This window comes from Lissotriton helveticus, chromosome 5_1 (assembly GCF_964261635.1).
Source record: "Lissotriton helveticus chromosome 5_1, aLisHel1.1, whole genome shotgun sequence".
Taxonomy (NCBI): domain Eukaryota; kingdom Metazoa; phylum Chordata; class Amphibia; order Caudata; family Salamandridae; genus Lissotriton; species Lissotriton helveticus.
In genome coordinates this window covers 1,698,027,661-1,698,053,853 of record NC_136065.1, presented here as the reverse complement: position 1 = coordinate 1,698,053,853, position 26,193 = coordinate 1,698,027,661, and the positions used below count along the sequence as shown (strand labels likewise).

At 42.7% G+C, this 26,193-nt stretch overlaps 1 protein-coding gene across 1 annotated transcript in view; it reads left to right on the top strand.

Annotated features, from left to right (window-relative positions):
• The window catches only part of PCK2 (phosphoenolpyruvate carboxykinase 2, mitochondrial), a 53,094-nt gene that overhangs the window by 20,126 nt on the left and 6,775 nt on the right, over positions 1–26,193 (top strand). The window contains exons 2-9 of the mRNA XM_078644973.1: positions 1,716–1,970; positions 14,016–14,200; positions 17,631–17,834; positions 18,455–18,642; positions 20,623–20,785; positions 21,110–21,328; positions 22,708–22,845; positions 25,206–25,301. Coding sequence (XP_078501099.1) covers positions 1,716–1,970; positions 14,016–14,200; positions 17,631–17,834; positions 18,455–18,642; positions 20,623–20,785; positions 21,110–21,328; positions 22,708–22,845; positions 25,206–25,301 — 1,448 coding nt within the window. The remainder of the gene's footprint in view (positions 1–1,715; positions 1,971–14,015; positions 14,201–17,630; positions 17,835–18,454; positions 18,643–20,622; positions 20,786–21,109; positions 21,329–22,707; positions 22,846–25,205; positions 25,302–26,193) is intronic.

Genomic DNA, 26,193 nt, shown 5'->3' with positions numbered 1-26,193 from the left:
AAATTTTTCGAGAATTTTTCATGTAAGCCGATTATACTTGAAAAACGAACCTACGTTTCCACAACTCTACCTTCATTAGGACTAGTGATGTTTCTTTAAGACTTGTACATTCTTTTACTGATGACATGTACCACATTCCAGTCATGGTGTTATGAATGTTCTATATTTTACTGTTGGTCAGTTTCCTATGAGTTGTGGATCTGACCAGACGTGCTCATTTACTGGAGAATAAATTCTAGAAGATATTACCAACTTGCTTCTTTTCATTCATCAAATACTACAATGCGTCTAGTTATTTATTTATATTAGAGTCTGATTTTAAACTTTATTAACCCCTTGACTGCGCAGGTGCTCCGTGCTCCTGTGCCTCGTACTTTGTCTAATATTTGTACAAACACTTGAGGAACATTATCCTTAACCTCTGTGGCACCTGAACATCTATATATATATATTAAGAGTACACAGTAGACCTTTTTATTACATTGTAATACATGGAAGCCTGCAATAACTTTATAAAAGCCAATCTCTAATTTCCTTATTGCAGTCGAGTTGTGACGTTTCTAGAGGCATGTAATAAATAAATGAGACCATGCTCAACTGAAATAACTTATTACAGTGGAATTCCATCATCATCATAATACTACAAATGGGGGTGTGCCATGTAATAAAGTCCAATAAACTTAGTGTAGTATACATTTTTAATTTTTTTTATTTCGAATTGTATTTTCAAAAGTTCAAATAGCAAGACACGTTCAGCCAACGCATTTCGTTCCCGCTAGGAGAACTTCATCAGGGCTGAAAACATCACACAAAAAGACCAAAATCAAAATAAGGACTCAAAAGTATTCAAACTTAGATACGTTACAGAACGGCACAGGACTCGACCAACCAACCACAATTATCTCTTTGGAGAGGTTACACACACTTACATGTTGCATTTATAGACATAACACATAGAACGTAAAAACACATTGATATGTACAAGTTAAAAAACAGACCAAAAGAACATGCAACATTTAAAATTAACATTGCCCAGTCCGCGACACCATATGCTTCAACTTGAAGTATGTCTCTAGCACACCCCTACTATTGAGCTTGGATGAGATCCCAACCAGGAGATTTTCTTGTTGTGTATGTATTGTTGAAGGGTCACACCATCCCACCAACGAGCCAGCTCCTGCTTTTTTTTAAGCGTTCCAATTTTAGGAACAATGCACATAAGCTCAACTTTTGTGCATGGAAAAGACTCCCTTTTAGTTTTTGCCTGAAGTGACAACATAAACTGGCCAGTTCTCTACCAGTTGGGGTTCTTTTTTCACTCTTTGCAATATGGCCACTCCTGCTTCTAGCACTATCTGTTTATGCACTTGTCTCCGCACAGACGTGTGAAACTTTGCTCTGTAGGGTTTGCTGTCTATGAAACCAGTTCACTTATTTAATGGGTTATTGTTGCACACAACAAGCCAATGTGTGGTTGGTATCTCCACCAAGCTCAACAGTAGGGGTGTGCTGGAGACATGTCCTGGGTTATTCGTATTTTACTGTTGTAAGCATTGTCTATATGTTCAGCAATAAGGGGAAGTGGTTGTTATTGCTTTTTAGTGAAAAGGCAGAATAGAATGTTTTGTCCTTCCAAAAAGAAAACACCAACCTAGTCTTTGCACTGTCTGACGTGTGTTCTCTTTTCTTATAATCTCGTGTTCTCCCCCCTGCAGGATCTGTTCCCATTCGCTGAAACAATGGGCAGCTGCGCAGAAGAGCCCAGGTCGCTCAGTGCATGCTCTGCGGGTTCTGAATGGGGATCTGGACCTGCTATCGGGCAGGGTGAAGGAGTTCGTAGTGAGCAGTGCCAAGCTATGCCAACCAGACAGCATCCACATATGTGATGGCACGCCAGAAGAGGAGCGCAGTGTGCTTGCTCTGCTGCAGAAGGATGGCATGGTCAAGAGACTGAGCAAATATGAGAACTGGTAAGAGTGGGCAGCGGGGGGCATTGCGTGGGTAGGCATTTTGTTACCTGACACTTTTATATAGTGCACATTGAGAAGTTATTAATTATTTAATGGGATTGAATTGCATTTGGTAGTCCAAGGATTACTTTCAAGGCATTTTAACAATTGCAAGGAGGTACTACAAGGGAAGTGCTTGAAGGTTAGCTACTTGGCTGACACAGGAATGTAGACACTGAAACTGCACAGGCACAGTGAGAATGTACTTTTTTCATCCTGGACAATGTTTCTCCTCCAAGGTACTTGAAGATCATTTTTATTTTGCAGTGGAACTTATTCTAGAGTCACATACAGTGCATCATTACACCATCTAATCCTGCCATCCAGACATATTCTCGATTTATTTATTTAATTTGTTTTTGGGTGTTGACCAGGTGACATAGTCGCCTTCTTTTAGAATTTTTATCACTGTTGGGTTCGAACACAGCGCTGAGAACTCTAGGTAGACGGCCACCAAGGATCAGGGGAAAGAACAATAGCTAGGTGTAAGCAGGTTATTCAAATTAAGAATTGCCTCAAAGCACAGAGACGTTGAGAAAAAGTACACAGATGCTGAATAGAATCGCGCTGAAAAACAAAGGAAAGAGGTTCTACAAAGCCTTTAAGAGAGGAATAATGGAAAAGACTCCCTTTTAGTTTTTGCCTGAAGTGACAACATAAACTGGCACATCTTCCAAAAGATCAGAAGCCTGAAGGCTGGTAAGAAATGTAATTCAAAAACCTTGAAGGTGCAGGAGAAACCATCTTTAAAAGATGTAGGACTATTAGTTTGAGGATTCACATGTCCTAGAAGAAGCAGAAGGAGCCCTGGGGGACCAAAAAGTGTCCGATAGCTTGAGTCTGCATCAGTAGTATAAGAAAATCTCAGAAAAAATTATTTTGGCATCAGAAACACAATTCCTTAAAGTGAAAGGTCATGAGAGCCACAAGAGTTGTACTTGAAGAAAAAAACAGCCTTAGATGCTGAAGTATTTGGCAGTCGAACAACCTTTAAAGACTAAGGAGCCGACTGAGCCGAAAACAAGACCCCCAGTGCGCATAAACCTTGGCTCTTGGCTTCAAGAGACTGAAAGAAAAGACGAGGACTCCCCAAGGGAGAAAGATATGCCAGAAGAAGAGTGGATCAATTGTCAACATCGAGGCGACTTGGAGAAGAAAAATGAATGTCTCTAAGTCAAAATGGCAACGCTGCTACTGGAGAACGAGACTGATAGCACATTAAGTGCATTCAAAATCCCCCATGCCAGGCAGAGCGACAGTGGAAGAACTCCTACCAGCAACCCCAGAACCTCTATGGGAGCTCCAGGAGAGTGAGCATGCAATTGGTGAGGAAGAAAAATGTCCCCTTAGATGAGGACACACCTAGGATGAACAAATAATGGCAGGATGTAGTAGCAGATTCACCACAGGGGGGAGTAGATTCCTACCCATGAAAGCCGCCCCCAGTGGTGCTGGAACAATTTTCAGAGTGGGGGTGCTGCCATCAATGTTGTATCACTGAAGGGGTTGTAAAGCGTCGTAGAAAGAACACGTCTAGCAAATGAGTCTCGCCCATTCAGCAGCAGGTAAGGATGTGGTTTACTGCCTTTGGGGCATTTTGGAGCACACTGTCACAAATACTTTATCAAAGCATTGGAGGTAGGACAATGCCATTTACAGGCAGCATATTTTCCATTGAAATGACCGCTAACTTTGCACATATATACTAAAAAAATTATACAGAGCACACATGATGGATAACATGTGGTTTTGAGCGAGTATTTATCATTTGTGCATCACTGAGTAACCAGTCTTGATTTGTTTTGATCATGAATTGGTTCTTCCCCACATAAGCACCAAACGCAAACCGAAATATACAGCATATCCCTCTGTATATATGCATTTATTTGTACTATAGATATGTACCTATATATGTGTATTGTATTGTATAAACGCGTAGAATAATTACTTAATGAAAAAAAGAATACCTTTTTAAATACAAAAACACTTATATTTATAACTTTCTCCTAAAAAAGCATATTTAATGCACTACCCTATTTCTCCCCCCTAAACCTCTATCAATATCTTTAATCTACATATACTTACTTCCTTTATGCATCTATATGCTTTCCATGTACTTATGGATTTATACATATATTTATTACTTTATTCTAATTCAGCATATCAAATGCACTGCCCTATTTCTCACCCAATGCCTCTCTCAATATATCTTCTACCTCAACTCTCCGACTCATCTCAAACCTCTTTCTACTACCCTTTCCAATGCACTACCCTTTTCTCACCCTATCCCGCTATCAATATATCCTCTACATCCACTCTCATTCATCCCAAACCCCATACCACTACTTTCCTCCCCAAAATAACACTATCTAGACTCTCCCCTACTCTACCCCTTCTTGCATTATCCAACACCTTTTTTACTATACCAATCCCCCAAAACAAGCCTTTCTAAACTCTTCCCTCTCCACTCCACACCCCTTTTTTCTCATCCCAAGCCTCCTCCTACTGCTATGCCCTCCAAAAAAAAGTCTAAATCCTTCCCTCTTCTATCCCTCCACTATACTTTTCAATCAAAATAACAGACTATCATGTCCACTTCTCAAAGTTCATATTTCATTATACTAATTCACAACTAATTCTTTATGGGTTCCATAGCAGTGTGCTACTCGCTGAAAAAAGCGCTTCAAAACCTCATAGGGGTAGCAAGCACTGTATAAATGCAACCTTTTTTTCCTTCTTCTAGCCCTCCGTTACCCTTCTCTATCCAAATAACTGAATAACATATCCACCACTCAAATAACTTTCATATTTCACTATACTAATTCAACACTAATCCTTTATGGGTTCTGGAGTAGCATGCTACTCAGCAAAAAAGCGCTTTAACACCCCATCAGGGGTAACCAGCGCTATATAAATGCAAACCTTTCCCCCTCTTCTTTTCCTCCGCTATCCTTCTGAATCCTAGTAACTGACTAACCTATCCACCGCTCAAATTACTTTCATATTTCGCTAAATTAATTGAACACTAATCCTTTATGGGTTCTCGTTAGGCGTATTAAGTGCTATACTTGCAATTACAATACGATACAATATGAAAACCCTTTGTTTCCATCACACTTCAAAATTACAAAAAACGGATTCTTTTGTGCTCGTATAATTGGTGATATATTCTGAAACATTGTACAGTTCATGGACAGGTATTTAAATTGTGTTGTGTTACCTTTCTCATTCACTGTATTCCTGGTAAGCCTGTCACATAGTTCATAGATCACTTTACAAAATTGCAGTCGGAGAAAGAAACATAAACACCAATCGCCATATTACTGAATTCCAGCTTGGTTATACTGTGGTTGTTGCAGCATTCCTTGCACCCATACTTCCAGCACCCAGCCATCACCCACAGTTGATAATTCCATGTACCCTACTCAAAGAAAGAGAAAACTGGCCCTTAAGGAGTACAGCTATTGGAAGAGCGGACAGTTATGTTTCCTACAAGAATCTTTACACCCATAAAGGAGCTGAAACTAATTCCTTTCAAGCATTATTCGTGAGGGTAAGGAAGCTTTCAGAGAACCAGCCTCATTAAAGGCGGTAATTTTGAGAGGGGAAGGAATATATGGCCTTACCTCAGAAGGCTGTATGTAGCGAGGGGAAAGGTAAAGGGCAGCACAACTCAACAGAGGACAGGGAGCTCCACTAATCAGCTCACCAGATGCTTCCATCAACAATGGAGAGTGAAGAGCTCATGCTGTATCCACCAGAGAACTATAAAAATAGATTAAAATGTGGCACTCGAGGGAAAGACTCATCCAAATACATTAGCAAAATCATCCTTGGACATGGCAGACATTGCAAATAGGTAATTGTGTATTGGAACAGTATTGAGAAAGCCCACAGGACTCACGATTTAAATGTTTAAGCCAAAGGTATAGGCCTAATTGGTCAATAGACCACATACAGGAGACCACCTAGTTTGGTGGATCAGTAGATGACTCGCTGGAGCAAGCGAAGGTCACTGACTAAGCAAGAACAATGGGAGCCATTCGATACAAGGCGTCCTTCAAAAAGCTTGCACAATGCGATAGAGGACAGGGGCGTCTTTTTTTTTCAACCCTAACAGTTGAAGATATGCCTAGGATCAAGAGAACTGCTTTAAAATGCATCCATTCTCATTGAGTAATCTTAGACCAAAGAAAAAACTGTTCCCTAAAAGTGAAGAGTGAAAAAACAGAAGTAAATTGGCAATGTTCCAGGGGTTGGACAGACACAAAATGGGCAAAGCAAGCCATCGAATACGAAGTAGACAAATAAGAGTGACAGTAAAGCCAACCAATTTTAAACAGTGGACAGGTTGCAAGGCTCTCTATGTTCTTGGGAAACCCATAATATGTCTTTAGCAGCCAGACCGCTGTATGTTCCGGTAGGCTGAACTAAAAATTGCTGTCCTCTAAAGGTGATGTTCATATGTTGGTAAAAAACAAATACATTACAATGATGTATCACAGAAATGAATGGGGGAAAAAAAGAAATAAAAGTAGAAATACAAACAATATGTCACCATCCCTTGCGCTGAAGTGGAATGCTTTTTGGGTGGATGATCATGAGTAAAAATGTCATCGCTTGGAGTGAAAAAAGCCAATAACAGAAGTGAGTCGATAACTACCTAATGCTCCATTTTGTGGTGGATAGACTCAAAATGTGAATACTAATGGAACAGACCAGTGGATGAAGAGGATTGACCAAAGCCCCTGTGTAAAAATTGACTTGTGGTTCTGGCTCAAACGTACAAAACCACAGAAATCTGCCAGCTATGGTATACAATTCCCACAAAGAACGCCATATCTCAGGTTGCCCACTATACACAGAACATCCATTTTGTAAAGTGCACTCGTAAAAATGTAATCGGGCTAGAAAAAACATGGCATATACTCCTGTGCACCAATCCCCCTGCTGTTTTGGGCACAGTGAAAAGGCCTCCTGCCCGGGTCACTGTGAGACGGCCCCTTTCTCTCCCCTGTGTGAATATGTCCTTCTGCTGAGTACTGTGAGAAAGACTTCTCCCAGTTACTATGAGTAAGAATTACAGGCATCCCTTATCTTCCTTGGCATTGTATGTGCCACTCCTGGGCTCCATGGCACTTTTGAGATGATCTTATTTTCCTTTTGGCACTAAGAAGATCGTTCATCTCTCCCTGGGCCTTATGAGAAGGTCACCGTCTTTCAGGATACTGTGGTAATGTGTACTCTTCATCCCTGGGCACTGTGAAAAGTTCCCCTTCTCCCAGATACCATGAGAAGGCTTCTTTGTATTCTCATGGGTACAGTGAGAAGGCCCACTTCTTATCTTGGATACTATGACCAGTTTCTCTTCTCCCAGGTACCAAGGAATGGGTCTCTACTTAAGGGCACTGTGAGAATGTCCTTTGCAAAGTCCATTGTATTCAACTGTGCCTGGAAGGCGACCAGACAGAAGACACAAAAAACAATTACAACCTCTGAAATTCACCAGTTATCGTTTACTGAGCTAACTATTTTTTATTTATTTATTTATTTAGTGTTTTCTATAGCGCGAACATGACCCAGCGTTGGGTATCCGAGCGCTTTACAGTAGCGTTTCATCAGTCATTAATGTTTCACAATACAGTTTAGCATATATACATTCAGTAATACAATTGCCAAGGCGCAGTTAAAGAACAGGATCATCTTTGAACATGACCCAGTGTGGGGTAGCAGAGCTTTTTAACATAGCGTTTCATCCGTCATAATTCTTGGTGCTGCTCCTGAGAATGCTCGGTCATAGGTCTTTTTCTTGCAGAAGCGAGCCGGTTTCAGAAGAAAGTCTGATTTGCTCCTAGAGGGTAGGTTACCTCCGGATAGCGGAAGTTGTTTCTGGGTCAGGTAGCCTGGAGTTTTGTGGTGTATTGCATTATGAGTGATGCATGCCAACTTGAATTGAATTTTTGCTTCGAAAGGCAGCCGGTTTAGCATTTTCAGGTGAGGGGAGATCTGGTCGAATTTTTTGGATCCCGCTATCAGCCTTGCGGCTGCATTAAGACAAGCTTTCAATGGGGCAGTTGAGATCTTACGGAGACCAGCCAGGGTAGTGCACCCGTATTCGATCCTTGATATGACAAGCGCTTGAACTGCAGTTTCAAGATCTGTTTTGTTCAGGAAAGGTTTAAGTTTTCGCAAATAGCGCAAGTGGAACCTGGCGTTTTTTGCCATTGTAGTAATATGTTCTAACATGTTCAGGTTTTTATCTAGGGTAATTCCCAGTGATTTTGTGGAATCTACAATCTTTGGAGTACAGTTTAGAGCAGTGATACGGTTGGTCCATTCTGTTGACTTTAGTTTGCTTTTATGTGGTGTAATCAGTAGGAATTCGGTTTTCTGAGGGTTTAGTTTCAGGTGATTCTTGGTTAGCCATTGGAGGGTTCTTGAAAGAGCAAGGTTCATGGTCTTAATCTCTTCTGTTGATGCGACCTTGGTGTACAACGGAGTGTCATCCGCATACATGTGGAAAGCTATGTTTGCTTTTTGTAATTTTTCTGCAAGAGGTGCAACGTATAGATTGAACAGCGCCGGTGAGAGCATTGATCCCTGTGGAACTCCAATTGTATTATTGGTTGGGCCAGATTGGGTTTGGTTGACCATGAATTTTTGTGATCCGTTCTCAAGAAAGGAGCTGAACCAGTTAAGGACTGTACCCTCTAGGCCCATTCTGTTTTTCATCCGATCTATAATTTTTTCATGGTTCACCGTGTCGAACGCAGATGACCGGTCCAGCAAGATTAGGAAGCAGGTTTCATTGCGGTCAAGAGCCAGCAGTGTGTCATCTACGATGTGCAAAATTGCGGTTACTGTACTATGGTTTGGACGGAAGCCCGATTGACAAACATTTAGCAGGTTGAACTCAGAAATGTGTAGACTCAATTGTTGGTGGACACATTTTTCCAGAACTTTGGCTAACATGGGGATGTTAGTTACAGGTCTGAAATTGTTTGGAACAGAGGGGTTCTCTGTAGGTTCTTTTAGCAAAGGAATGACTTGTCTTGTTTTAAGGCAGACTGGCTTTTGTCCTTGCGATAGTGAGGCATTTATGATCTTTGTCCAAACTGGGATTAACAGGTGGTTTAAGGAGGACCAGCATTTTGCTGGTAGTGTATCATTATAGTGGTTGTTGGGTTTGGTGGTCGACATGATCTTTGAGATGTCTAATTCACTGACCACTTTAAAATCTGACCATCTGGCATTGTTTTTTGGTTTCTTTACTTCTTGTTGAACCATTTCTTCGTCCTCTGTATCCATCCTACTTTCAATGTCTTCGGCTGCTTTTTTTAATTCCTTCTCCAAAGAGTCAGCTTTGTCTGTAAAGAAGGTTGAGAAATCTTCACTATTTAGGCTATTAGTGTTTATGGCTGGTGCTACTTTAGCGGATTTGTTAGATTGTTCTTTAAGAAGATCAAAAAGTTTCCTGGGTCTATTTACTGCATTGTCCAGTTCTTTCCTGAAAAAGTCTTTTTGAGATTTAATAATGCTTTTATTGTAAGCCTTCCTAGATTGTCTTAGTAGGGTTAAGTGGGGTGAGGAAGGATGTTGTTGCCATTTACGTGCTGATCGTCTCATTGATCTTCTTTCTTCATTAAGGGCATCGTTGAACGATGGGTTTTTGATTTTGTCAGTGACCCTTTTCAGTTTTAGAGGGGCTATGTCCTCAATAATACTTGACATTGTCTTGTTATAGTGCAAAGTGAGGTCATTGACGTCAACCATGCTTTTGGGCACTTTTAGATCTGATGAACAGCGTGCGGCTATTTTTTCAATATTAGTTCCTTGAGTGTCCCTGATCCATTTTTTTGGTTTAGCAGCTTGTGCGGACGATTTGGTTTTCTTGAAGGGAATTTCGAATGTGATTATATGGTGATCAGACCAGTCACATGGTGTGATTACAATGTTCTCTATCGCTTTCTCTTTGGCTATGATCCAATCTAGGATGGATCCTTTAGAGTGGGTGGGGAGATTACATCCTTGGACTAACGATTGCTCTACCAGGAAGGTTTTAAGGATGTTAGTTTGACTATCTACCTGATCTTCCCAATGGATATTAAAGTCTCCTAAGAATATATCGTTAGATTGCGGGTTGGAGTTGGTGGTAATGATATATATTAGCTGGTCTATGAATTCGGGTTTTGTACCTGGGAGGTGGTAAAGAGCGGGAAGTTTACAGTTTTGGTTATCATCTAAGTGACATGTCCATATATTCACAAGACTCTAGTGGTTCAGCGTGAATTTTTGTGATGGAAAGGTTTGATCTGTGAATGCAGGCAATGCCCCCACCCCTTCCTTCATTTCTGTCCTGTCTCATAATCTGGTAGTTCGGTGGGACTAACAGGTCTAAACATGGCGAGGACGAGTCCGCTAGCCAAGTTTCAGTTAAGATGATAACATCGATTTCCTGGTTTAGTATGATGTCTGCTATGTCAGCCGCGTGTTTATTTGCTGAACGACAGTTGAGTAGTATACACCGCATGTGTTCATGATTATTTATCCTAGCCGATACAGATTCTTCAGGCATTAGTGTCACATTCTTAAGATTGTTGGTGTTAAGCCCTCTATCTTTGGCTTGAGAAGTTCTGTCTCCATTCGTTATGATTGTTTTGATTGTTTGGATGTGATTTTCTCCTGTCTTATTGAGAGCAGTGGGAGTAGGTTCATATGACGAGAGAATGGATACTAGTTGACTATTTGTCAGGTAGTTGAGTTGAGAACGAGGACGGTAAATTCTGTTAGAAGTCGCCAAGGGAGTGGACCTGTGCTTAGCTAGTGTTTCCCTCGAGGTAACCTGAAGGACCTCCGTTTTAGCGAGCCATTTTTCTGATGGGTACAGCAGGTTTTTCATGTCTTTAATAGCGGATAGCATAGCTTTGTGAGTCCTGCTGGCTTGTGAACTGAGGTATATAAAATCCCCATTTTTGTGTACGGGTCTAGTTTTTCCCATTTTCGATCTGTGAAGCGTAGTAGTGGGTTGTTGTGTGGGTGTTCCTGTCAGATGGCAAGTTTTTACTATCTCTGCCGTCTCTGTATTTAAAAGCCTGGAGTCGGGTCTGCAATTCCCTTTGATGTAACCCTGTGTGTCCCTTCCGCTATCAAGATCAACTGGCGATCTTCCCATCCATCTGCTTGTTCCCCTTTTAGGGTCAAGAGCACTATTAGGGGCAGGAAGAGAGCACTCCTCCAGAGAAGAGTCGGAGGGTGAGGTGACAATTGAGTGTTTTGTGTTGTTGTCTCTACTTTTAGCCTTGCTGCGTTCTTGACGCAATTGTTGGGGCTCCTCATTGGGTGACATGCCTTTTAATGATTGGGTAGTAGTTAACTGTTGAGGTTCTAGGGTCCTGGTGGATCCCTTTACACCATCGCTTGTGGAGTTGAATTCTTGGGGTGAAATTTGGGGTTCTACCCTGGGGTTTGTGCTAGCTCGTTTACATTCTCTACCACTTTCACTAGGTTGTGCATTATTGGTTTCCTGGTGTAAAGGTTGGGGTTCATCATTGGTATTAGTATGGCCAACCGACCTATCTTGACTAGACTGTTGTGAAGCACTCTCCCTGCCTATTTCCACCATATCCGGTAGGTTCCCATGAGGGACCGTGTCTTGAGTGATCGTGTGTGGATTATGTTTTCCAGAGGTGGAACTGCTGATCACATGGTTTTTTAGTGTAGAGAAGAATTCCTCGAAGCGTTCCAGATCTCTGTTGGCAGCTTGAATGAGCAAAGTGCCATTTTTATATCATGTAATATTTAATGTTGCTCGCGGATTTCTAGATGGCGTAATGAGTAGTTTAGTTCCATAGGGAATTTTCTTAGATTCCTGAATTTTTAGAGAGTTATTTAGTGTATTTCTCCATCTGGCCATTCTGTTTGTAAAGAAAATAAAATCATTAAAGATCGCGCCTTTTTTTAAGTTTACAGATGGATCCAGGATTAAAGTTTCAGGGTTACTTATGAGAATTTTTTGTTTAAAGGATTTGGAAGAATTTTTTGTCAAACTCGTAGGGTAAATTATTGAGTAAGAGTTCAATCCTTCTGGTTTTAGATGGTGCCCTGCCATGTTTCAGACTAGAGAGAACAAACCTTAAATTACTGTATGTGCTACTGGAGATGTAGTACCCTGCATATGACCTCACATATTACGTCGCTGATGAATTGTCAAATGATATCACTTATGACAGCAGTGATAAGACCATAGTCACATAAAGTTAATATAAAATAGGAAACTGTTAAGCAACTGGAATATCAGTAGGCTGAGTAGACACATGGAAAGTGGATGCTCTATTTATGCAGATATCTCTTTTTACCTACGTTTAGCCCTTTAATAATACATCAAGCGTTAAAGTATTATAACCCAGACCTACCTCTTCTCACAATTTTAACCCTCCGGTTCCATGCCTGCATTAACCGTTCAAAGCTGATTTACTCCAGAATGCTCTTCATGAAAAGCTGTAAATCCAGCAGCTCATATTTTAACGGAATGGTGTTCAGGCGCACCTCACTTTTGCCTTGAATGCAAATTGCTAGTACTCTAGTTGTTCATTAGACCACAGTAGTGACTCTGCAGTTGAATATTCGGGAGTTAACCGACACACTGCTGCTGGTGTTAGAAGTGCATGTTTCACTCTGTTTTACTAAAATGGATGAGGAAGATATTTAAGACCACACAGAAAATGTGATCTAATTTCTGCTTTCTAGAGCACTAACCATAATTACTATAATAAAAAGAAACAATTTTTTTTTTATTTACTGCTGTATTCTCTAGTTTTGATTCCATCAAGATTGTGCTCAGGTGTGCCACACTTTTATCCTAAATACAGAATGTTAGCACTCTGAGCTACAGTTCACCACAACAGAGTTTGACAGGCCGCTATTGAAATAGCATGCTCTAGTCTGCCCGTCTGAACATTTTACTCCAATGGATGAGGAACCTTTGAGTACTTCTAGAAAATCTGTCCTGTCCTCATTTTAGCTTTCTAGCACTGTAGCCATAATTTATATGACAAAAAGAACACCCAATAAATTTGTTAATATTTAAAAGAAATGCTTAAGGTTTTCCAGCTTGGATTCCTTGAAGATGGCTTAAAGTGTGCCATAGTTTTGTCATACATAAAAATGTTACCGCTCTAGTTGTTCAATAGAACTCCATGGAAAGATTCAGCAGAACACTGGGGAACCAACTGATATGCTGCTGTTGAAGTATATGTTTAACTCCGAACATCAAACTTTGTTTTCAGATGGCTAAGGAAGATAGTGTGAACGTAGAAAATGTGCTCTTGTCTAAGCTCCTGGAGAAAGCACTTTTTTTCAAAAGTGATTAATCAAATCGCAGCAGAGGGTCAGCATTTTTCTCATGATAAAATCACTGTAGAACACAACACCAATCTTAAAATGAGTACGGTACACTCAGCAGATTTATATTCTAACTAAAATCAGTGATTGCCCTTTATGTATGCTCCTTTTTATGACCCTCAAAACCTGTCATTTACCACAATGTATTTCAAAGGGGAACATGCCCACATCATCCATAATGACTGCAGCAACATCTTGTCCATGTTGTGGCTAGCCAATCAAGGGGAAGGGGCCTCTTTGGGGATTGCCTCCCCCCACATGCCTATTGGTGTCAGGTTGAACTCACCTTGCCTGCCTCTTATGTTTTTTTTATTTGTTTTCATTGTGCAGGAACCATGTTCCAGAGTCCTGTAATGGCTGCCACAGCTTATCGTTCAGGTTGTGGCCAGCCAATCCGGATTGACCAGTCCTCTTTAAAGTGGCCAATCAGAGCATATCTGGACACTAACAGTACTGATATACTTACCTTTTTAACACAAACAGTAAACTGCTCTTCTGGTAGCGGACTCCCCATGTCCATTGTACCTCATTTCTAGTGGGGTTAAAGTCATTATTTGAGGTGTTTCTTTTATATTAATCATACGGGCATTGTTGCTCATCTTGTAGCTGGCTGACCAGGACGGATCCCAAGGATGTGGCACGAGTGGAATCGAAGACTGTGATTGTGACCGAAAATCAGCGGGACACGGTGCCTATTCCTGTTGGTGGTGCCAAGGGTCAGCTGGGCAACTGGATGTCTCCTGAGGACTTTGAGCGGGCAGCTGGTGCACGGTTCCCAGGGTGCATGAAGGGTAAGTGGGGTGTGAGAGGAACCTACTTTTTTCCCTCTGATTTCTGACAGCATTGTCTATTTATGGTTGCAAGTTTCCCTTCCCTCATTCTAAAGGTGCTCTTTCAGTTCTTCCCCTATTAGAATGCCACCTCCATCCCTTATTCTCATGCTCTTTCTCTTATCCATTGTGTTAATGATTTTCTTTCTTTCTCATGCCATTGGAAATCGAATGTTTGATCCCTTAATAAAAATTTCCCCTTTTGACTAATCTGTACCAAAGTTGGCAATGACAATAATTTAGAAGGCCTCTACGTGCGTGACAATTTTTGTGTAGATTAGTCAAAAAAATTATGAAGATACAAAGGGGGGAGAGCAAAATCATTTTCCACTCATGCTGTTGCCTTAGCACAGAGGGGTTGGCTCGCAAGGTGAAGGTACCCTCTTAAGTTATGAGTTTCAGAACAAATCCTTTTTTTTAAATGGGGCAGCCCCTTTTGATATATTGGTCAACTTTAACTCCCTTCTAACATCAATTTCTTTAGGGGATAATATATATATATATATATATATATATATATATATATATATATCTGTAGTGGGGAAAAAAGCCAAAGGTTAAATTTAAGTTATAATTAGCCTTGGTAATAAGACCTTAAAATGTGTTTTTAAAAAACCTCTGAAATTCACTGGAAAAAAATCACATTTAAAGTGCAGTTATGATTCCAAAACCTAAAAAAAAAAGACTGAAAATTGCCAGTTATAGTTAGGTAAACGAACCATAGCTCATGCCCCGTCATGCACTGCTTACAACCTTTATGCAATGGTAACCATGACTTTACTTTTAACCTTTGGTTTTTCAGTAAATTTCAGTTTTTTAAAATCATAAATCCATCTAAAACTGCTCCTTGCACCTAATCTTCTATTTACAGCCAAATCCTGCTTCACACACCCTGCTCAGCGAGGGTTGGCAAATATGCCGAAGGCCTGGCAGGTGGCCAAACCCTCACACAACCATCCACGGAACCCACTATGGGCAGCCAATTCCTGCTGCACATGGGGCCTTGTACCGTACCCAGTAGGGGCCAGTCTGTGTAGCCAACCCCTAATGTGCACTGGCCACATGAATGGGTTGGGATCATGGTCTGGCTGTTTGCTAGTTCCTTCGCCAACCTACTGCAGGCTGCCAACCCCGACCTTCAGCATGGCCATCATTGTTGACCGCAGGGCCTGCTTCCAAACCTCTTGTGTGGCTACTGGCTAACTCCAGCTGCATCTCATTCATATTTCTTTTTTTCATTTGAGGATTTTGCAAACCCTGTGCCGATTTTGCAAACCTTGGGACTCAGGAAGGCTCTAGAGTTCACAAATCCAGCACAGGATTTCTGAATCTCGCCATATTTATAAATATATATCTATTTGTTTGTTGGGGTTCACGTGGATTAGGGTAGCTTCACCCTGTTCCCATATGCCATTTTTTTCTTTGTCTGGTGCACCGTGTTTGGTAATAGCAGCCACAACAGAACCTTTCAGTGAGGCTAGCCAAACCGAGTATGGCAGATTTCTGAATCTACAATGCACAATGGAACAAAAAGCTCCCTCATCCAAAGACAGGACTCCTTCTTTTTTTTTTTTTTTTTTTAAATATGTTTTTATTGGATTTGTAAATCATCCATGGATTTGTGAATGCGTGGAGGGTCCCTAAATTAATGATTTATATCTCTAAAATGTTACCTCTTCATACCTAGACTGGAATACTTTTTAAATTCTAATTTTTCAAACTACTGATCGGATTTATACCACACTAAACCAAGGCACTTACTCCCTTGAGTAAAGTTCTATTTGTATGGCAAGTTTGGTGTAATTCTGTTTATCCGTGTGTCCTGTATCGATTAGTAAACAAACCTAGGGGAGTTAAAATTCGAAATATCAGTTTTTGTTTTGGCCCTCAATTAACAGATCTGCCCCAAGCTTGCCATAAAGAACCAAAGTGGGATACATTTAAGCCCAGATTTGTTGACTTATGTCAGATTCACTAAGCAAGCAAAAATGCCTTTACACCGGAAACCCTTACCTAATCATAACTACAGAGGCACCATCACCGCCTTTAAAATATATGCACCCATCACTGAAGCACCAGAACTACATGTAATCCAGGCCCTGCAAGTCACCAAGGAGTATCATGATGTCAGTGGAATTCCAGAGTGCCTTGCAGTGGTATCTCAGTAATGCGTATCATATGCCATTTCACTTCTTAAATTCAGACCGTTTAAATAAAGAAAAGTATGCAAACTCTATGGGCACCACTATTGTATGGTTTTCAACACTCACTAATGGAGAACAACATACGAAGTCTACCCATTTTCCAAAATAAAAAGCTAAAGCAGAATGACAGCTGCAGGTGTTTGTTGTTGTGGAGTGCTGTCAAAATGTAGCTACTTCTTCATGTGTACCTGACACCGACATATATGTCCCTTGTTTAATGCTTTTCTAACCCACTCCCTTTTCTGATCTTATCCATACATATGTCTAAGACCAAAGCCAAACCATTTTACAGGCTTAGAGTACCCCATAAATTATGCACGAAAAAAAAGAACCCTGGGTAGTTCCCAGGTTTTAGCTCCTTCAGCTCCTTCATACGGAACACTCTTCAACACCACCAACACTCTAAAACTACTCCCCTCAAATGTCTGTCTTTCTAGCAGTTTTTAAGCATAAGATTAGCATAGTGCCATGTACGCCGAGCTTGAAAATTGACATTTTTTGTCATTTTTGCAGGAAAGTCTTTAAGTATAGAATTAGCTAGTGAGCTAAAAAAAAAGACAAAACATAACATGTAACGTGTATTTTGTAAAGCGCATGTTCACTACTACGGGTATCTTGGCGCTGAATAACATGTTTTTTGTTACCAAACTCAATGGTACTCATTCTATCGACCTCAGATGGATTAAAAGCTGAGTGGACCCGCCAGGATTTCAACCTGTGACCATGAGGTCGAACACAGACCCCTGCAGTAGACGCATTAGTCCACTGTGCCACCAGATAAAAGCATTTTACCACTCCACATACTGCTTAAAATCTCTCTTTGTTATTTAGGGAGGACAGGAAAAGCTATGTGCCATGGATGCTTGTGGATTACAAGTGATGCATCTAGTAACCTATGATTAAATACTGCACACTACATATGATATAATTTTCTTTTTCCAAGCGAGTTATGAAATTAGAACAAATTAGTTGTAATAAGAACATCTATGACTGTCGATCACAGGGAGATTATTTTCTCTCAAGTTTACCTCTGACTCCCTTATTTTTTCTTTCTCTTTTTAAGAACACTCTACTTTATAATCTTTCTTTTTCTCACCTCCGTGTAACACTGTCTTCAATCTACCTTATTACAACTTTAGCCCCATGTATGGTAATGCTCCTTGCATTTTATCATGCCTTCCCCATAGGTCGCACCATGTATGTGATTCCCTACAGCATGGGTCCTATTGGATCTCCCCTCTCGAAGATCGGAGTCCAGGTCACGGACTCGCCATACGTCGTTGCCAGTATGAAAATAATGACACGGATGGGGTCCCGTGTGCTGGACACTCTTGGAGATGAGGAGTTTGTGAAGTGCCTACACTCCGTGGGACGACCCCTGCCATTGCGAGGTAACTAAATGCACCCACCACGTAGCTTCATAGTCATAAAATGGAGCGCCAGTCTGGAGGGCCAGAGGTTCACTAAGAAGTAGTAGCATATCTCCCGGCTATCCGACGCAGCATTTTCCTTGATATGTTGAGTTAGGTTTTTTCCTGATTATGGAAAGAAGAAGCAGTGTGGCTTGTATGGATTTGGGGAGAGGGGTGGATTATCGAGTACCTGGCTGTGTGAAGTGTTACACGACTGTGGGGGCTGTGGAGCATTGTGTCACTTGGATGGTATTTGAGTATCTTATTTAGTATTAAAGGGTGTGGAGTGGCTGATGGGAGTGTTGTATTGAATGGTTGGTTGGGAATGGCTGGAGGGCGGAATAAGTTGTATCCCATAGCTGGGAGGAGGCTTTTGCTTGCGACTGGTATTGGAGTGTCTCCAGAGTGGGGGCTCAAGGGGACAAGTTTGAAGAGTTCCACCACTGAGCACCTTCACTGGGGAGGAATTTCTTTAGTGTGAATAAGCGCTAGTGTGGGAGTTTGAGGGCATGACATTTGGGCATAAGCTTCATTCTTGCAGTCTGGACATACTGTACTTTTTACATTCATGTTTATGGTTACCCTTGTCTCCTACAAAGCACCGCTCACCAATCGCTGGCCTTGTAATCCTGAGAGCACCCTGATTGCCCACGTGCCAGATCGGAGGGAGATCTTATCCTTTGGCAGCGGTTACGGCGGCAACTCTCTGCTCGGCAAAAAATGCTTTGCACTGCGCATTGCATCCCGCATTGCCAAAGATGAGGGTTGGCTGGCTGAGCACATGTTGGTAAGTACAGCAAAAAGGTGATCTGGGGAAAAGGGGCAGAGGAGGGAGGCATGGGAGAGGGTCATTGGACATGTTATCTTTCCCACTGTGGCCCCAGCGAGTAAAAAGGTCCTCGCCTCCACTTTGGCAAATTTCCCCAACATCACTCTGGTTGAAGTGGAGGGACTCATCACAACTATAAAGAGTGGGAGTCCTATGGATCAGCTTCCACCGAGAGTGATGGTTTCGGTGAGGAGCATATTAGCACCAGAAATCCAAAGTTTGGCCAACCTCTCTTTGGACACAGGCCGTGTCCCTCTAGAGTGGAAGAGAGCCCAAGTGCGACCGATCCGCAAGAACATCGCCACTGCATGGGCTGACATGACCAATTTGAGACCCATTTCCCTTTTACCATTCATGGGAAAGCTCATAGAAAAGCACGTCAACAAGCACTTGTCTAATCACCTGGAACATACTGGTGCACTAGATCCATCTCAGTCGGGCTTTAGACCAAAATACAGCACGGAAACAGCATTGCTGTCGATTACCGATGATCTACGCATGCTCCAGGACAAAGGAACATCAGCTGTCCTGGTGCTGCTAGATTTATCGGCAGCTTTTGATACCATCTCACATGAAATTTTGGTCGAGCGTCTGACTGAGAGTGGACTAGGGGGCATGGCACTGGCTTGGCTAAAGAGCTTTCTTTCGGATCGAACCCAATGTGTCACCATGGGAGATTTCCGATCCGAGGAGACCAGGATTACTAAGGGGGTGCCACAGGGCTCCTGTTTGAGCCCTACATTATTCAACATCTATGTGGCCCCCCTGGCTAATATCCTGAGAGCCTTTGGTTTTTGTCCAGTGTCATATGCTGACGATACCCAGCTGCTCTTTCCCTTTGACCATCTAACTCCAGAGGTATTACATTCTTTCTCTGAGGGGATGAGAGCAGTTTCCCAATGGATGTCTTTGAACATGTTGCAGTGCAATGTTTCAAAGACAGAGGTTATGCTCTTCGGTGAGGCTAAGATCTGCTGGGCTCCTGACTGGTGGCCTTTAGATCTAGGCCCAGTCCCTGAGCCTAAGCAGATAGTCAAGAACCTAGGGGTCCGTCTGGAACAAGAACTCAGCCTGAAGCAGCATGTTACCAACCTTGTGGGGTCTTGTTTTCGAACCATAGGATTGCTGCGCAGAGTTTTTCCATTGCTTCCAGACACCATTAGAAAGACCCTGGTCCAGGCGCTGGTTATCAGTCGTCTTGACTATTGTAATGGTCTCTTGTTGTCAGCTAATGAGGAGGATCTGGATAGGTTACAGGTTGTGCAGAACACTGCAGCTAGGCTGGTTGTAAATGCCCCTCCCAGAACATCATCAAAACCTCTTCTTGCCAGGCTTCATTGGCTTTCCATCCGTCAGAGAGTCATTTTTAAGATCTGTTGTACGGTACACAAAGGACTTCATGGTTTGGGTCCCTCTTATCTGGCAGACAAGTTTGTGCCGTATGTCCCTTCCCGTGCTCTACGGTCCAGTGATCAATTGCTTCTTACGATTCCTAGGATCAAGCGGGCAAGGCAAGGGGGTAAGGCTCTGTCGGTGAGGGGGCCGAAGATATGGAATGGCCTCCCTCTCCAGCTAAGGCAGCTTGATAATCATCTGGCGTTCAGGAAAAAGCTGAAGACGTTCCTGTTCCAGGTTTAACCATACAGTTTCAGAATTAGTTTGCAGTCATGTAACTCGATCTCCTGCAGGTTCGGCAGTCATACAGCGCGGAGATACTCCCCTGGGAGTTTATTCAAGCGCTCTACAAACACGCAAAATAAAATAAATAAATAAATTGGATGACCAATGCTAAGCGATGATTGGTTAATCACATGCAAGTGAGCATAGTAAAACTGCAGAGTAAGAACGATTGGAAGAATATGACTGGTAGAGCTGGGCATAGAGAGATGATTGGTGCTTCATATTTTCATGAATGTCTTTCTCACTCACTTCTTCCAGATTTTAGGAATCACAAATCCTCAGGGACGGAAGAAGTACATTGCAGCAGCTTTCCCCAGTGCCTGTGGTAAAACCAACCTGGCCATGATGAGCCCCTCACTGCCGGGCTGGAAAGTGGAGTGTGTTGGCGATGACATTGCTTGGATGAAGTTTGACGCTGAAGGTGACAATCCTTCTTACAAGCTGCTCTCATCTGCTATCTCTCTCTCTCTCTCTCTCTCTCTCTCTCTCTCTCTCTCTCTCTCTTTCTCTCTTTCTCTCTTTCTCTCTTTCTCTCTTTCTCTCTTTCTCTCTTTCTCTCTTTCTCTCTTTCTCTCTTTCTCTCTTTCTCTCTTTCTCTCTTTCTCTCTTTTTCTCTTTCTCTCCCCCCCCCCTCTGTTTTTGGTGGACACTTTCAACACATCCACATTTCCTTCCCTGCTGCTCCCCCCGTCCTCTCCCCATAACCTACGCTTTACAACCCTTTGTTTGTGTCCCCCCTCTGCAGGGCGCCTCAGAGCCATCAACCCTGAGAATGGCTTCTTTGGCGTAGCACCAGGTACCTCCATGAAGACTAATCCCAATGCCATGAGGACCATGCAGAAGAACACTATCTTCACCAATGTGGCAGAGACCAGTGAAGGTGGCGTCTACTGGGAAGGCATCGACGAGCCTCTGCCTCCAGGGGTTACGGTCACGTCCTGGCTTGGCAAACCATGGAAGCAAGGTGAGTGACTTTGAGGGGAGCAATGGAGGGTTCCCTATAGTAATCATATCATGTCTGTGCCCTCTGACTTCAATTCATACAGGCATATCCAAATCCTGGCCTACTTAGCAGGGCTATAGAGCTCAGAGCTGTGGTCTGTCAAGCATGTCCCCATCACCTTTTGTGTCCGAGGCGAAAGGGAATTGTGAGATGTTTGATCCATCAAGAAGAAAGAAATTGTGTACACACACACACACACCAACCACACACCCACAGTGTTGCAATGAGACAAAATGAAACCATGTTTAGTACTTGATGTTGATAATTCCCTGGGAGCTGCATGTCACAAGTTCAAATTCCGACCAGGCGAACTTGGCTTTACAGCCTTCCACTATTCATTAAATAAGATGAGTACAGGAAGGAACACCATCTTTTCGCTGTGTTTACTTCTATGCTGTGTACATCTGGTATTTTGATCACAGCGGGTGCTATAACCTGCTAATTCGGCATAGCCAGATGTGCTATGTTCCAAGGATAGCCTTTTTTTTATTTCCAAGTGCTATCACTCTTGCAAGAGCGCTATCTCTGCACAGAGACAGATATGGCAAGTACGAGTACAAGATATATTTGCCCCACCTGCTTCTAAGACTTAACATAATTTTTAGTTTCATGTTTCCCGAATAGTCTTTACTGAGTGATGTATCTCCACCTATATCAAACGTAATGTGGCTGTTAATTTGTAAACGTTGATTTAGTATTAAAATCATTTTACAGCATGTAGGTAATAAAGCTGTAAAGCTCAGAACAAGTTTAAAGTTAAATCTCAAACACCAATTATCCTTGTAGCAGTTATCATACAGAAAACGAAATTGGTGTTGGGCTTCACTAAAGTGCTGTGACTTCCAGTGGCATACGTACTTGTGGCTGGGCTGGACATGCTTTGCTATGCTCAGGATGAGAGGGAGAAGCCTACTGGCTTGATGCAATTTTCTGAAAAGAGGTAAACTTATCTCATTGGGGCCTATGTCCACAGGGACGCCTGGGCCAGATGTATACTTGGGTGCTGAGATTTGTGAAGCTCAGGGAGCTGAACTGTGAGGGTCAGTGGTAGAGTCGTGCGGCATGGGGGACCATGACCTCTGCACAGCCGAGGGAGGGATTAAACCCTGTGATCGTAATGATACCAGAAACCAGACAGCCACTACAGTTTCTGAGAGGATAATGAAGGGAAAGAAGGGACGTGTGCTCCATTTTAGGTCATGGTGACCATTCTAGTTGCAAGGGCGAGTGTTATCGTCCCATAGTCTCAGAGATGCTTAATGTCTTCTACCCCCCCCCCCTTTTTTATACATTTTTGTGTAGTTATATTTACCCTCAATCTGTTTCCTCCTATTTTCCAGGTGACAAGGATCCATGTGCCCACCCAAACTCCCGTTTCTGTGCTCCTGCCGGGCAATGCCCTATCATGGATGAGGCCTGGGAGTCGCAGGAAGGGGTGCCCATCGAAGCAATCATCTTTGGGGGCCGGAGGCCCAAAGGTAAGTCCGGCCAGTGGTATACATGAGGGAGTGGGGCGAGTGATGCCAGCAGCTGCTGATGAAAGGTGATGGAGCAGTGGTGTGGAGGCGGTAGGGTGATCTTTACCAGAGAAATAGTACATTTCATAGGGTTTTTCCATCTTGTTTAATATACGCATGGTGCCCATAGGCATTCACCATTGTTGATAACTCGGAGATAAAAGTTGATGAGAAATATAAAGCCACCATTGCTAACACCAGGCTTGGAATGTTATTATATGATTGATCTTAGCCTTTTTTTCCTTTTTCCTCGTTTCTACTCTGGTCCTGAGGCTTCACTGCCTGTAAACTCTCACCTCCATTTATACCCCAGGCCTTGGGATTTACTGCTCCTGGGTCTTCACCTCCATTACCATCTTCCATAGTGGGTATTTATTGAAAATAGTTTTCACCTCCACTGTTTCTTTTCAGTGCTTGCTATTCTTCAATAAAATGTGTGGTCATAGCGTTTTTTAAATGTCTATTAAAATCTTAGAGGGTATATTCTGCCTGTAGCTTTCCCCCATCATTTATATCCCCATCAGTACATCCTCAAGGATTAGAATGCACAGCCCATAGCTTTTCGGCTCCATTATTATTATTATTATTTTAAATCTTGTTATTAACAAAACCAAAAAAAAGAAGGCATCGGGTGACATGTACCGCTATCACATTTGTCATATATGCATTTCCATACTACAAAATAATACACACAGAATTACATTTAGGGATCACAGGGACTCATGCGCTACCACTTCTTCCCGAACAACTGGAGGAACACAAATATCCCCACGGTAACTATTCCAGGCACCCCAAACCTTCCCCCATTTCGCAGGGCAACCCCTGGCAACATAGACCGACCTCTCCTTGTACATGCACCAGTCCAAGTCCTCTATCCACCTCTCGACCCGGGGCTGTTGGCTGGCGCCCCACAGCTGAGCAATGTTGTGTTTGGCAATCATACACGCCAGGGTCGCCCACTGCCTCCCGTGTGTACTCCAGTCCGTAGGCTCCCAGACATTTAGGATACACCTTCAAGCCTCCGGTATTATCTCCACCCCTAGCATCTCTCGCATCTTGTCATGAATTTTAACCCAATATTGCTGTATTTCTGCACAATGCCAAAATGCATAAGGGTTCCAAGCTCCCCACACCCCCTCCGACACTCCCCACTATCCGCCTGACCCATGTGCACCAGCCGGGGCTCCGTGACATACGACCTGTGAAGAATTTTTAATTGCACAAGCCTGAGTCTTATTTGAATTGCCACTACTTTCGGAGAGGAGACTGCCTCGCTCCAGTCCTCATCATCTAGTTCCAAACCATCTGCGCCCCATTGTGCCCTAATGGTTGCCAGCGGGTCCCCCATATTGTTAATACGTTTTTTATAGATTAACGAATTGGTATTTTCCGTAAGATGGCCATCTAACACTCGATCTTCCAAGGGGGAGGCGTCTGGGAGCGTAGTGCCTCTCGGAACATGTGTGAGTAGCGCATGCCTGACTTGGAGATATTGATAATGCTCATTCTCGTGTAGATGATACTTGTCTTGGAGGGCCCCAAATGTGAGATTTCTGCTCCATTATTACCACCTAGGGATGGACATTTATTACCTGCAGGCATTCACCGCAATTATTACTCCGCAAGGGTGGGTATTTAATATCCACAGCCATTCACCCAAAAATAGCTCCATTGGGGGCGGGTATTTACTGCTCATAGCCTTTCTTATCACTTGGCACTTCCAATACTTGGCTGTTTACTGCCAGTAACTTTTCCCCTCGGTGAATACCCATGTGGGGTGGACCATTACTTCCCACATGCAAGCCACACCCCCTTCTCTTTTCCCACAGTCTTCCAATTATGGTTTTGTAAATGGATTTGTGATGATCTGGTTAGCTTGAGGTGCACAACTTATTTAACATGCCCATTGTCTCTGTCTCCCATGTCTCCTCGCACACGAATCCGGTTATGACCTCTTCTTTTAAACTGCAGAAGTAATCTTTCCATTATTTGTATTCCAAGTCATGTTGTGGGTCCCCTTACCTTGATGCTTAAAATGATCCCTGTGCACCTCAAGAAAGGCCAACCTGTAGCCCCAGGACATGTTGAATCTTGCTTTTGGAAATGCCTTAAATAGTAAAAACAAATGGGGTAGAAAACCTGGGGCACTATTTGAGCATATGGGAAACATTCAGCTGCTCTTCATCTTGTTATGCACCTGCTTCAAACTCAATTCAGCCTAGTTGTGAAGCACAGCATATCAGTAGCTTCGAGATTTGCTGAGAGGTACCTCTTCAAGGTCACTGACTAACTCTCTGACCTCTGCCAACTTTCACTTCTAGGAGTGCCTTTGGTGTACGAGTCATTCAGCTGGCATCATGGGGTGTTTGTCGGTGCCGCTATGCGATCAGAGTCCACGGCAGCTGCTGAACATAAAGGTAAGACATGCGCATGTGCCAAACCCAATTTGACAGTTGTGGGAGTGCCTCCCTCAACTTGTGTGGTCAGAAGCATGGGGAGAGTCACCCAACATGGGGCCTTTGAGAAGTGGATGAAGCCCATGCCAAGTGTGAAGTGCCTTTCGATGTTAGAAGTATGCCAGCCCACTCATTGTGGTCTGAAAGTAACTTGGCAGAGACCTTACCCAGTGAGGTCTGAGATGCAGGATCCTCGTCCATCATGTCTTCTCTGTGAGAAGTGGGGTCTGCCTTGTATTCTGTTAAACATTTTTTTTAAAGAGCTTGTGTAGGGGAAGATGGGGGTGTTTGGGCCTTATATATGACCTGTGTAAGAGCTGCATAGTAGATACATCCATTACTGGACAGGAGCTAGGCCTCTGGATGAGGGAGACTGTTGGGCATTTTCAGCATGGTAGGCAAACAATCGGTTTTAGAGACACAGTTGCTCTACATAGTGGTGGGACTACGTGGTGAAAGGCCAAACCCTTGAAAACCCATGGCTATTGATAAACCCTTTCGAGGACATTAGCATGCAATTCAGGGGTTATTTGCGGGTGCACCGACTGTTAGGATTACACCGGGCCCTTGCTCCTCGTGATGCATTAAATACTAACCACTAGGAACAGCCTCGAGGACCTCCACTCTTTCAGAACTCAAACTGGTGATTACTAAGGGTGCCACACGATTAGAAGAGGAATCTGAGAGACAAGGTTAGGATAACTGAACTGCAATACTCTGTACACAATCAAACTGATGATATGTCTCCTATGTAATGCATTTAAATGTAAATGGTGTTGTGTAACTTGACGAAAAGCTCAATAAAATGTTAATTAAAAAAAAAATACTAACCACTAGGGTTTATATAGGCGAT